The 13,259-nt window shown below is 34.0% G+C and overlaps 1 protein-coding gene across 1 annotated transcript in view; it reads left to right on the top strand.

Annotated features, from left to right (window-relative positions):
• Positions 1-12,348, top strand: part of LOC120860168 (probable ubiquitin carboxyl-terminal hydrolase FAF-X) — a 142,257-nt gene extending 129,909 nt beyond the window's left edge. Inside the window, exons 39-45 of the mRNA XM_040235961.1 lie at positions 3,873-4,058; positions 4,444-4,664; positions 4,748-4,836; positions 8,292-8,448; positions 8,601-8,813; positions 9,197-9,292; positions 10,782-12,348. Coding sequence (XP_040091895.1) covers positions 3,873-4,058; positions 4,444-4,664; positions 4,748-4,836; positions 8,292-8,448; positions 8,601-8,813; positions 9,197-9,292; positions 10,782-10,919 — 1,100 coding nt within the window. The 3' untranslated portion in view covers positions 10,920-12,348. The remainder of the gene's footprint in view (positions 1-3,872; positions 4,059-4,443; positions 4,665-4,747; positions 4,837-8,291; positions 8,449-8,600; positions 8,814-9,196; positions 9,293-10,781) is intronic.
• The last annotated feature ends 911 nt before the right edge of the window (positions 12,349-13,259 follow it).

Genomic DNA, 13,259 nt, shown 5'->3' with positions numbered 1-13,259 from the left:
GCTTTTGTTTCATTTCTTTTAGGAGATGGATCCAAAAACATGTTGGTATGATTTGTGTCGGTTTTCTACCTTTGTATTCCTTTAGTTTTGTAGCATTTGGTCTTATATCTAGGCCTTAAATCATTTTGAGTTTATTTTTGTATAATGGTTTTAGAGAATGTTCTGCTATCATGCTTCTACATGTAACTGTCTAGTTTTCACAGCACCTCTATTGAAGAGACTGTTTTAAGGAGAGTAAATTTGTTATTGTTCCAGTTAGAAAACTTTAATGATTTAGACATTGGTGTACCAGCAGCTTAGAATTACAAATTTTTTATTACATTTTTGAGATGTAGTCTAGTTAAAAATTTTATAGTGTTAATATATATTCTTGTATATGTTGTTTATGAGGAATTGATTCAGGTAATTAGCAGAGCATTTTGAGTAACTTCTTTTTAATCTCAGTTACCTTCTGTCCCGAAAATAAGTTTTATAACGAGGCTTTCTTAATAGTGTTACCTGTTTGGATTTGTTACTCAACTCTTAATTTGTGATCCTTTAATAGAAAGAATATTCTTCTTTTAATTCTCTTTTCTCTTACTATCTTACACAGTTTATTTTAGTTTGCAGTGTCTATCAATAACTAAGATTGTTAGATCTTATAGTTGAGAAGGAAGGAAATTACAGCACAAACAAGCATAAATGAAATTCCATTTTCTAGTCCTGTTTTTTAAATGCAAAATACCAGATTTAAGAACTCACTAAAAGTCTGTTTTGTTTCCATTTTAGATAGTGCTTGTTCAGAAACCACTGATCATTGGTCCATATTATAGTTGCCGTTTTCATTGCCACAAATAAATATATAGATTGATAGTTTCATCTTGATTTAAATGAAATTTTACCAAAAAGATATCATAATACCCAACTTATGAAAAAGCTTTTTTTTTTTTTTTACAGTTTTTGGTTTTCTGATAACCTTTCTTCACTGTGGTTTAGTCCAGCATTGAATAAAGAATGTTAATAGTAAAAGGTGGACATTTGAGCAAGTATCTAATCTACATTTATAGAGTAAGAAATGAGTTGCTGGAGAAAATGATACAGAAAATTTGTAAACAGAGTGCAGAGTAAATGCAAACATTTTGTGTGCCATAACGGTTCATTAGACAATATGAAATTTTTTCTCAGGTGTCTTGATACAGTGAAAGACATGAGTAAATACCAGACCTCTATTCTTTTGGCAGGTCTTTTTAAAAAAATTTATTTATTTTAATTAGAGACTTACAACGTTGTAGTGGTTTTGCTATACATTGACATGAATCGGCCATGGATGTACATATGTCCCACATCCTGAACCCCTTTCCCATCTCCCTCCCCATCCCATCCCTCTGGGTTGTCTCAGTGCACTGGCTTTGAGTGCCCTGTTTCATGCATCAAACTTGGACTGCTCATCTATTTCACATATGGTAATATACAGGTTTCAATGCTATTCTCTCATATCATCCCACCCTTGCCTTCTCCCACAGAGTCCAAAAGTTTGTTTTTTATATCTTTGTCTCTTTTGCTGTCAATGCATACAGGGTTGTTGTTACTGTCTTTCTAAATTCCACATATATGTATTAATAGAGTGTATTGGTGTTTTTCTTTCTGTCTTACTTCACTCTGTATAATAGGCTCCAGTTTCATCCACCTATTAGAACTGATCCAAATGCGTTCTTTTTAAAAGCTGAGTAATATTCCATTGTGTATATGTACCACAACTTTCTTATCCATTTGTCTGCTGATGGACGTCTAGTTGTTTCATGTCCTAGCTATTGTAAACAGCGCTGCAGTGAACATTGTGGTACACATATATCTTTCAGTTCTGGTTTCCTTGGTGTGTATGCCCAGCAGTAGGATTGCTGGGTCATATGGAAGATTTGTTTACAGTTTTTTAAAGAATCTCCACACTGTTCTCCACAGTGGCTGTAGTAGTTTGCATTCCCACTAACAGTGTAAGAGGGACACACACTTTTTTCCACACACTCTGCAGCATTTATTGTTTGTAGACTTTCTGATAGCAGCCATTTTGACCATCTGTTTGTGGTTTTAATTTGCATTTCTCTGATAAAGTGATGTTGAGCATCTTTTTATATGTTTGTTAGCCATCTGTATGTCTTCTTTGGAGAAATGCCTGTTAGTTCTTTGGTCCACTTTTTGATTGGGTCATTTATTTTTCTGATGTTGAACTGCATGAGGTTTTTGTATACTTTTGAGATTGTCAGTTGCTTTGTTTGCTGTTATTTTCTCCTGCTCTGAAGGCTGTCTTTTCACCTTGCTTACAGTTTCCTTGGTTGTGCAAAAGCTTTTAAGTTTCAATAGGTCCCATTTGTTTATTTTTGCTTTTGTTTCCGTTACTCTGGGAGGTGGTTATAGAGGACCTTGCTGTGATTTATGTTAGAGTGTTTTACTTATGTTTTCCTCTAGGAGTTTTATAGTTTCTGGTCTTAATGTTGAGATCTTTAATCCATTTTGAGTTTATTTTTGTGTATGGTGTTAGAAAATGTTCTAGTTTCATTCTTTTAGAGGTGGTTGACCAGTTTTCCCAGCACCAATTGTTAAAGAAATTGTTTGTCCATTGTATATTTTGTTTTGGCAGGTCTTTTAACAAGAGTCTGTGAGGGCACTGAGACTCATCATAACATTGTTAATGAGGTTTACTTTAGAAAGATTGTACTGGCTGTAGACTACAATGGGTTGTAATAGTACAAGACTAGAGATTGTAATATAATGATGTGTAGCTAGAAATCATTATTGCCCTTATATTATGGAATTGGCAATAGGAAAGATACACTTGGAATATTCAGGAGTTTTTAATGAGAGCATCAGCAGAGCTTAGTGATTATGTATTTGAGTGAATGGATCAGAGGAAAGATGTAAGTGCAAAGTATGTCTTTAGGAACTAAGAAAACACTGTTGCCATTTACTGAGAGGAAACCTAGATGGAGGAACTTATCTGAGCTGACAGATTATGAAGGCATGTTGGACACCTTACTGAAGAAGTCCAGTAAACATTGAGATACATACATCCAAAATTTGGAATCATCTTTATGTATGCAAAGTTATAGATTTAGTTACAAAAAAAATAAGTAGTATTAGAAGATGGTGTAGAATAAGAAGAAAACCAACTTCTAAACCTAGTTGGGGAAAAGAATCCACAATTAATAATAAATAGAAAGGGGAGAAAACAAGAAGAAAAAACCATGAAGGTGAGAGGAAGTAAAAAATGAAGGTGAGACAATCCAGGTAAAAGATTGAAGAACGAAGAAACAGTTGAACAGTTGAGTTTGAAAACTGTCAGGTAAAAGATTGAAGAACGAAGAAACAGTTGAGTTTGAGAACTGTTTTTTACCTTCAAACCTGAATGAGATTCAAACGTAATTCAAACCTGAATTAGGAGAGAAACTGAATGGAAAAATTAGGGGAAAAAGCAATAGGAAATAGGCCTTTTTCCCCAAAAAAGATTTTTATAGAATTGGAAAATATAGATTACAAAAGAGATGTTATTTCTCATTTAGCAATTTCTGTCTTTGTCATCCTAACCTTATTGTCATGAGAAATACTATTCAGTCTCTCTGGTCACTTTAGGTCCTATGAAGTGTACTTTTCTCTAGTTGAGTATTATTGTAATACCAGAGACATGTCACTATATCATAGTAAGGATAGTTTAATTTAAGTAAATCAATGTAATTTCTGTTCCATCTGCATTCTATATGTATTTTTGCAATCTAATCAAAAGAGATGAACTTTAGTCATAAAAATTATAGTCAGCCATATTACATATTTATTTATTAAAGCAGCAGTTGCTATTTTCAGTATTTTTGTTTTTGATAAACATTCTTCTCCGTTTTTAATAGGTATGGCAGAAAAGACACAGCTTCTGAAATTGAGTGTACCTGCTACCTTTATGCTTGTGTCTTTAGATGAAGGACCAGGTCCTCCAATCAAATATCAGTATGCTGAATTAGGCAAGTTGTACTCAGTAGTGTCTCAACTGATCCGGTGTTGCAATGTCTCATCGAGAATGCAGTCTTCAATCAATGGTAAAGTAATATGTCTCATTATTTATAATAGTTTAAAAATAATGGTAGGCTTCTCTAGTACTTAACTAAAATTCTGAAATTAATCAAATCAGATTATTACTTTAGTATATTTATTTATAACTAGCTTTTTTATGAGTTTGAGACCTTTTACAAAATTCACCACCTGCTCTGATAAAATTAGTAGGCTTGAAATGTAAGAATTTTAACTTTTTTTTTCCTTTAGTTATAGCATTTATATTTTTGTATCTTATCAGCTTAGTATACCCTACCATTCTGAGTATTTTTGTTTACAACACTTAATTCACATTTTTTAACTAAAAAATTTAGTATTACGGCTTTATAAAGGCATCTAATAGGCTGTTCATTGATGACAAATCTGTTCTAGGTAATCCCCCTCTTCCCAATCCTTTTGGTGACCCTAATATATCACAGCCTATAATGCCAATTCAGCAGAATGTGGCAGACATTTTATTTGTGAGAACAAGTTATGTGAAGAAAATTATTGAAGACTGCAGTAACTCAGAGGAAACCATCAAATTACTTCGTTTTTGCTGCTGGGAGAATCCTCAGTTCTCGTCTACAGTCCTCAGTGAACTACTCTGGCAGGTTAAAGAAAAATAAACATTCATATGCCTATAATTTGATTAGTCTTTTAAGTAAGAAATTCAGTATGTCCCATCTGTTTTTAGGTTGCATATTCATACACCTATGAACTTCGGCCATATTTGGATCTACTTCTACAGATTTTACTGATAGAGGATTCCTGGCAGGCTCACAGGTGGATACACTTTTTGCTACCAAAATAATATTTTTGTAGGTTCTAAAAAAAAAACTGAAATTGTTAGTAACCAAATATATTTTTACTTCTTGAATCTCTTAAAAATACATAGTAGCATAATGCATGAAATATTTCCCCATCATAGTTTTATTTCATTGTTGTTATTTTATCTTAAAAACAAAGTTTTATCCTATTACTAGTTTTTTCCTTCCACTTAATGCTTTTGACTGTTTTTTAACAAAGAGTAATTAACAGAATCTTTTCATGAATTTTTAAATTCTGGTAATAATGTAAAAAAAATAATCATTTAGAATTACATGGTTTTAAATTCATTACACTAAGTAATATTTAGTTATCTAACAATAATCCTTGCCTGTTGGAAGTTTCATTATTATATTTGGGGTCAAGAGTAATGTTTGGAACTAATGTTTCCCAAAATTCTGCTATGTTCTTTGAAGTAAAATTGAGCCTACAAATGCTGACACAGAATTAGTTGCCAAACTCCACCAACTTATCCTCACTTTGCTCTTCACAGGGATTGATTATACTTGATTTTAGAAATAAGCATGTGTACATATTGCCAGCTATTAGTCATTCTAATGAACAAAAAAATTTTTGTGCACTCTGTAACATCTTTGCTCCTTGTAATCTGATTTTCTAATAACTTTGTTGATATAATGTGAATGATTGACAGTTTGAGTTTGTGTTGTATACAGTATTAAATTGTGAATTAGTGGGACTTACGATGTAATACTGCGTCTGTATTTGAAGATACTGGTACTTGATAATCCTGTCAAGGAAAATTTGGCTCGAGATTTTAAGCTGGGAATTCCCTTGTATAATTTGATTAAGAAGTAAATGATTTTTTACATTTTTGGTATGTGTGCTAAGAATTGTGTTCGTATTGAAATGTCGGTGTACTGATGCTCAAAGTGACCTATAGAATCTCAATTATGAAAGAAAAACTAAAATTTAGAAGTGAAATGACCTTAGAATGACATAGTTCAGTTCAGTCTTTCAGTCGTGTCCAACTCTTTGCGACCCCATGAATCACAGCACGCCAGGCCTCCCTGTCCATCACCAACTCCCAGAGTTTACCCAAACTCATCGAATGACTATGACCTGTTTTTGGTGCAGTTTTGCCTTTAGGAAGAGCTTTGGAACTTCCTCTCAGTCCAGCCACTGACCTGGTCATTGCTGGTTGTGATATAAAACCCGCTTTTTGTCTCATGTCAAAATCTCATTGAGAAATGGTTTGTTGTTGTTGCTTAGATTAAGAGAATATGACACCTCAAAATGACAGCTTTTTTTGATTTTTGGTCAGCTTCTGAGACACCCATGTATTGAGGTTTTTCACCTTTCCAGTTTTAAATATCAAATGACCATAGAATGGCCAAGTTGAGTTCTTTGGCAACTTCACATGTAGTTAGTTGTATGAGGGTAAGCTTCAATGATGTGCTCATTTGGTCATTGTCCACTTCCAATGGCCAGCCCCTAGACTCCTCATCTTCAAGGCTTTCATATCTTTTGCAGAACGTCTTGAACCACTACTGCACTGTACAATCATTAGCATTTCCTAGGCCAAAAGTGTTGTTGATGATGTGAGCTCTCTCTGCTGCTTTATGGTCCATTTTGACACATTTGGAACTCAAATAAGAAAATCGCCTGAATTTGCTTTTTGTCTGACATCATTTCCTAGTCCCTGCTAGTAAGTCATTAGGAAAAAACAAAGTGAGAAAGGGCATTTTTTTAAAAGGATGTGTAACATAACCATATATAATTATTTTAAAATTTAATTGGAGGCTAATTACAGTATTATGATGATTTTTGCCATCCATTAACATGAATTAGCCACAAAGGCACATGTGTCCCCCCATCCTGAAACCCCCTCTCAACTCCCTCTCTACCTCATCCCTCTGGGTTGTCCCAGAGTACCTTGCTTCATGTATTGAACTCACACTGGTCATCTGTTTTCCATATGGTATTATACATGTTTCAGTGCTACTCTGTCAAATCATCTGACCTTTCCCTTCTTCCACAGAGTCCAAAAGTCTGTTCTTTACATCTGTGTCTCTTTTGCTGCCTTGTCTATAAGATCATCATTACCAGCTTTCTAAATCCCATATATATGCATTAATGTACAGATTGGTGTTTGTTTCTGACTTAACTTCACTCTGTATAATAGGCTTCAGTTTTACCCACCTCGTGAAAACTGACTCAAATGTGTTTCTTTTTATAACCACATCATAGTCCACTCTGTATGTGTACTACAACATCCTCATACATTTTTCTGCCAGTGGACATCTAGATTGCTTCCAAGTCTTAGCTATTGTAAACAGTGCTGCCATAAACATTGGGGTACCTGTTTCTCTTTCTCCAGTTTCCTTGGTGTGTGCCTGAACCCAGTGGAATTGCTGGGTCATATGCCAGTGCTATTCCCACTTTTTTAGGGGATCTCCAACTTCTCCATCATGGCTGTACTAGTTTGCATTCCTACCAGCAGTGTAAGAAGATTGGTTTCCTTTTTCCACACCCTCTTCAGGATTCATTGAAGAGTTTTTGGTGGCAGCCATTCTGACTGACATGAGATAATACCTCACTGTGGTTTTGATTTGCATTTCTCTAATAATGAGTGACATTGAACATCTTTTCATGTGTTTAGCCATCTGTTTGTCTCCTTTGGAGAGATGTCTGTTTCATTCTTCTGCCCATTTTTTGATTGGGTTGTTTGTTTTTCTAATACGGAGCTTTATGATCTTGTATATTTTGGAGATTAATTCTTTGTCAGTGATTTCATTTGCTGTTATTTTCTCCCATTCTAAAGGCTGCCTTTTCACCTTGTTGTTTCCTTCCTTTTGCAAAAACTTTTAATTGTGTCCCATTTGTTTATTTTTGTTTTTATTTCCAGTACTGTGGGAGGTGGGTCATAGAGGATCTTGCTGTGATTTATGCCAGAGAGTGTTCCACCTGCATTTTCCTTTTAAGAGTTTTATAGTTTCTGGTCTTACATTTAGATCTTTAATTTTGAGATTATTTTTGTGTATGGTATTAGCAGGTGTTCCAGTTTCATTCTTTTACACATAATAGCCACATTTATCTATAAATGTATTCCAGTATCAAACAGCAAAATTCAACAGTATAAAATAAAGCAGCAATAATTTTTACACCAAACTAATAACATAGTTTTGACCCACCATATGTGTTCCAGTGATTACAATTCAGGTTAATTTTGTACTGCTGAATTGTATCACTTGCATGGAAACTAGACTACACTCTGAAATGCTATCTGAAATGCAGTAGTTCGACTTCTGTATTTATTTTCTCATCAGTGAGTTGACTTTACTAATGGGACTTTTAAGTACATTGAATATATAAGTACATTGAATGTATAAGCAGTGGACTTTAAAATGTTAGCTAAGAGACACTATAAATTTATCTATCTGGTTCTTTTTTAGAATTCATAATGCACTTAAAGGAATCCCAGATGATCGAGATGGATTGTTTGATACTATCCAGCGCTCTAAGACTCACTATCAAAAAAGAGCATACCAGTGTATAAAATGTATGGTGACTCTCTTTAGCAATTGTCCTGTTGCTTACCAGATATTACAGGTGAGAATTTTTTTTTTTAATTTTGTGATCTAGATCATAATTAATGAATACTTTCTAAGGAAAGAATCATGAAAATTTGGAATTAGCATTTTAAGTTAACATTTAAATTTTTTATGTATTCTATTATGTAATTATTTTATTTTCTCTTGAAGGGCAATGGAGATCTTAAAAGAAAGTGGACTTGGGCAGTAGAATGGCTTGGAGATGAACTTGAAAGAAGACCATATACTGGCAATCCACAATACACTTATAATAATTGGTCTCCTCCAGTTCAGAGCAATGAAACATCAAATGGTTATTTCTTAGAGAGATCACATAGTGCTAGGATGACACTGGCAAAAGCTTGTGAACTCTGTCCAGAGGAGGTAAAAAAAGTCACCCATGGGCAGCAAATAGAAATGGAAGAAAGAAAAGTAATTTTTTCCTTTATAGGCTGGTGTTTATTGTATAAAAAAAATTGTCATGCAGTTTTATTGTCTTTAATGTCTAGGATTAATTTTTCTTAAGTAATCAAGGGAACTTCCTGATACCTTTGTTGATATTAGTTTGGAGAAATTTCAGTGAAATTGTTCTAAACATGTTTAGGTGAATCAAAATTTTTTTCTCTGAATTATTTTATTGGCTGTAAATGAAAAAATATTTTTAAAAACATGAGCTTTGTGGATTTCAATTTTTTAAAAAGATTAAAAGTGAATTTAAAGTTGCTTTGTGATCACATTATTAATCTTTTTAAACATCTTAATAATAGGAGCCAGATGACCAAGAAGCCCCAGATGAGCATGAATCATCTCCACCAGAAGATGCTCCATTATATCCTCATTCATCTGGATCTCACTATCAACAGGTAAACATGAGTTTATCTTCATTTTAACCCCCTGATTTTTGTGATTATTTGCTTATTTTTCTTAAATATTTTGTAGCTTTTAGTTGTGACTATAAACTATTTAGAATAACTTTGACAAGATGATCAGAAGAGTAGATGGAGTGGAATGACATTACAGCATATTTTGACCACTCTTACAGTATTTTCTTGGTCCACTAGGCACCTCTCTTGTACCGAAAACTGCACTTAATCAAGATGTATATTTCACATTAACATGAAAATAAGCAATATAAAAGTGTTCTTGGTCACTTTAGTGCAATGTTTAGTTGCAATAGGGATGACTTTTAAACGATAGTCTGGGTTTAAGCCTCAATTCTGTCAAATTACTCTCCACTGAACAGGAAGGACCTGGGAGTATGATCACAGTACTAGTCAAATAACATCCAGCTAACCCAGCACATTTTAGTCCATAGTTCATTCTCAAAGAACCACCAGGGCTAGAGATTAAAAGTTTCTTATGTTCTTCATTGGATGAAATAGTCAATATTCTCCACTGGAAAAAGTATTCAATAGTGCTATGTTTCCCGATGGACAGTACAGGCCAGTCTGATAAATGTGATTGCTGATTTGGAAAAGTAAAAATAAATGTAAATGTCTTCCAAGTTCAAAAAAGATTATAATAATATTGACAATTTTGAACCCTTAAATGTATCTTCTCTGAAACATCATGAGTGGAAAGACTACAAGAAGTCTGAAAATGGCTGCGATCCTAGTTGTTAAGATTCTTGAAACTATAGACTAATGAGCTTGATGTATGTGCTGTAGCCAAATTCTGTAGGAATCAGAGAGGAACACACACACACAAAAGCAACAAAAAACATACACACAAGTAATCATAGAAACCACTGTAGCTTCATGAAGAAAGCATCATATTAAATAAATTTCCTTCCTCCTGTTAACATTTGACTCATTTTAATAGATAGTTCATTGCAGGAAGCAGAATAACTGATAAAAATTTTATTTGAAGAAACTTTCATTTGTAAACAAGAATTGGGTAAGCAAGTTTCTAGAAAAGTTGTTCTGAATTATAAACTATAAATGTGACTAATTCAGCTATTTAGGCAGTGGTCTTTAATGTTCTTTAAGTCATCTAAAGGTCCTTGTTAAAATCACAGGGTGCTGAGGACCACCCCAAGGAAAATGGACTCATTGCTGCTTTTAGACTTGGTAGGCTCAGTTTGCTTAGTCTTGGCCAATTGTTTTAAAACACGCTGGACTGTAGTTTTTCAGCCTCCTCTATGGGATTTTCCAGGCAAGAGTACTGGAATGGATTGTCATTTCCTTCTCCAGGAGACCTTCTTGACCCAGGAATCAAACCCTCATCCATTGTTTGTGCTGCATTGCAGGCTTATCACTAAGCCACTAGGGAAGCCTTTAGACATACTTTACTGTGTGAGTTTTTAATTTTCATTTGAAAAGTTTGACATGTGAATCTGTTTCACGTTCTCAGAATAATCACATACATGGACAGCCATATACAGGACCAGCAGTACATCACTTGAACAACCATCAGAAAACTGCCCAGCAGCAAGAGGAAAACTGTGAAGGCAATGAAGAAGTATCCTCATCTGAAATAAAGGATCAGTGAAATGTCCATAATTAACTGGTTCCAAACTTTTATATACTGGGCTAGTGTTTAACAAAATAAAGAAGTTGTTTAACATGGAGCGGAGAGTTTATTCATTGTCTCATTTGCAGAAGTTTGGTGTTAACAGGTGAGCCACCTGCAGTAGAGTGTATAGTGTTTTGTAATAAATGAGTGATACCGATATGTAAATGGGAAAGTTGTATATAATGTATTGTTTGACGGTTAATTCTTAAGCAACAAAAACCTTTTGGTGACTATGAGAAATCTACAAAAAAAGTTGGTTTTTGGGTTTCTTTTTGTTATGTCTGCTGCACCTGGTAACCAGTATTGTCAGCTTCATGGCAATTGGATCAACACCTTTATGAAAAACAAAAGATGGGGAGAAGAAAGTTAACATTGAAAGAGGCCATTCGTATCAGTCAACACCAGTAGCTGCTTACTAACTCTTGGTTACTGGAGCCATTGTAAGGCTTTGAATAACATGGTGATGTTGAAAATTGGTGTGTAATAACACTGTTTATGCATATTTTTCATTACCTTTTTATTCTGGTAGTACATGATCACTTTAAACCTATAGTAATGCTGTATTGTATTAGCTTGGCTTCACACTATGTTGGTGTAGCCAGCGAGAACACACACTAAGTTTGTATAGCCAGTGAGAACAAAGTTACATGAATGATAGCAGTTTCCTCAGAGTGACAGATATGTTGCTGAGAGCTTTTATTTCTTATACCAGGAATAAATATAAAATGAGATATGTGACAAATAAGCAGTTTTTGGTTATATGTATGTTCCTCATATTTAATATTTGATAGTTGAGTCTCTTGATGGGACACAGAAATGTGAAAGTATGGATAATAGAAATATTAAATATTAAAATATTAAATATGCAAAATTTTGCTGTGCCACAGTGTGGAGCACATAAGAGGAGACTGTACTTGATGTCCTTGGTTTTTTTTTTAATAGTTTAGTAGATGGAAGGCTCTAAAATTTTGCTTCAGCTGGAAGCCAGTGAAGGTAGACATCATCAGAGTCCCATAGTATTTTGAAATACCATTGCACCAAGATACCTGGCTGATAGTCTAGTCAGTCAGAATTTTACTTGGTAGCAAAATTGTCCCAGGTTCTTTTCCATTCTAAAACTTACTCTGCTGGGGTTTAATTAAAACATAAATTTATGGTTAGTTATTATCATTCTGAAGTACTATTTTAGAATAAGCATTTGTTTCAGGATTTCAGGAAACTTGGGAGTAATACTATATTTAAAAAATTGGTAACTTTTAAATGTGTGTAATATTTTGGAGCCTGTCTAAAAACCAAATATACCTGCAAACAAATACAGCCCATCTTATACTATTTAAATATTTTGCTGTTTTGTTTTATAGAAATTATTTTGCTGAATTCACAAATAGAGTTTGATTTAAGAAGACTTTGTCCTCTGTTGTTTTTGTTTCCTGTCATTTTTATTTCTTCTTAAAAACTGCATGTACATTGAAATTTATTTGCATAGCATACCTTAACATGACACTGAATTCAGCATTTCAGACACGTTGGGATTTTATGTTTAAAATAATTTACCTTTTGTTCTTTACTATGAGAGAATTACAGAAAAAAAAAGAACTTAAAATTTTCCTAACATAACTGATCTTGTCCTTTCTTTTTTTATGAGAAGTCTGTAACTGTAATTGTACTTCATAAAAAAAGTACTGTGACTAACAGAGAAGATATGGATTTCCACTACTTCATATATGGTAGCTATATGTATATATGTAATGAATCTATTCTAGGTTTTCTGTAACATTAAGAAATTTAAAATCAAAGCTAGAGATTCTACTTTTTAACTTTTAATTATGTTTTTTAATTTTATGATTACATTCCTCAACAGTAGTGAACTTAGTAGGTTATAAGGCTACCTCAGAGATATTGCAGGTTTAGTTTTAACCACTGCAGTCAAACAAGTTTCACAGTAAAGTGAGTCACATGAATTTTTGGTATTCTGTTACATAAAAAGTTATATAGTGTGCAGTAACAGCATTGTATGTCGAAAAAATACGGTTTTGTTTTTATTTTGGCCATACCATGTAGCATGTGGGATCTAGCTTCCTTGCTGCGGCTGCTGCTAAGTCGCTTCAGTCGTGTCCAACTCTGTGCAACCCCATAGATGACAGCCCACCAGGCTCCCCTGTCCCTGGGATTTTCCAGGCAAGGACACTGGAGTGGGTTGCCATTTTCTCTCCAATGCATGAAAGTGAAAAGTGAAAGTGAAGTCGCTCAGTCGTGCCCAACTCCAAGCAACCTCATGGACTGCAGCCCACTAGGCTCCTCCATCCATGAGCTTTT

This window comes from Oryx dammah, unplaced genomic scaffold (assembly GCF_014754425.2).
Source record: "Oryx dammah isolate SB20612 unplaced genomic scaffold, SCBI_Odam_1.1 HiC_scaffold_11032, whole genome shotgun sequence".
Lineage (NCBI taxonomy): Eukaryota > Metazoa > Chordata > Mammalia > Artiodactyla > Bovidae > Oryx > Oryx dammah.
This window is presented reverse-complemented; position numbering and strand designations above follow the sequence as displayed.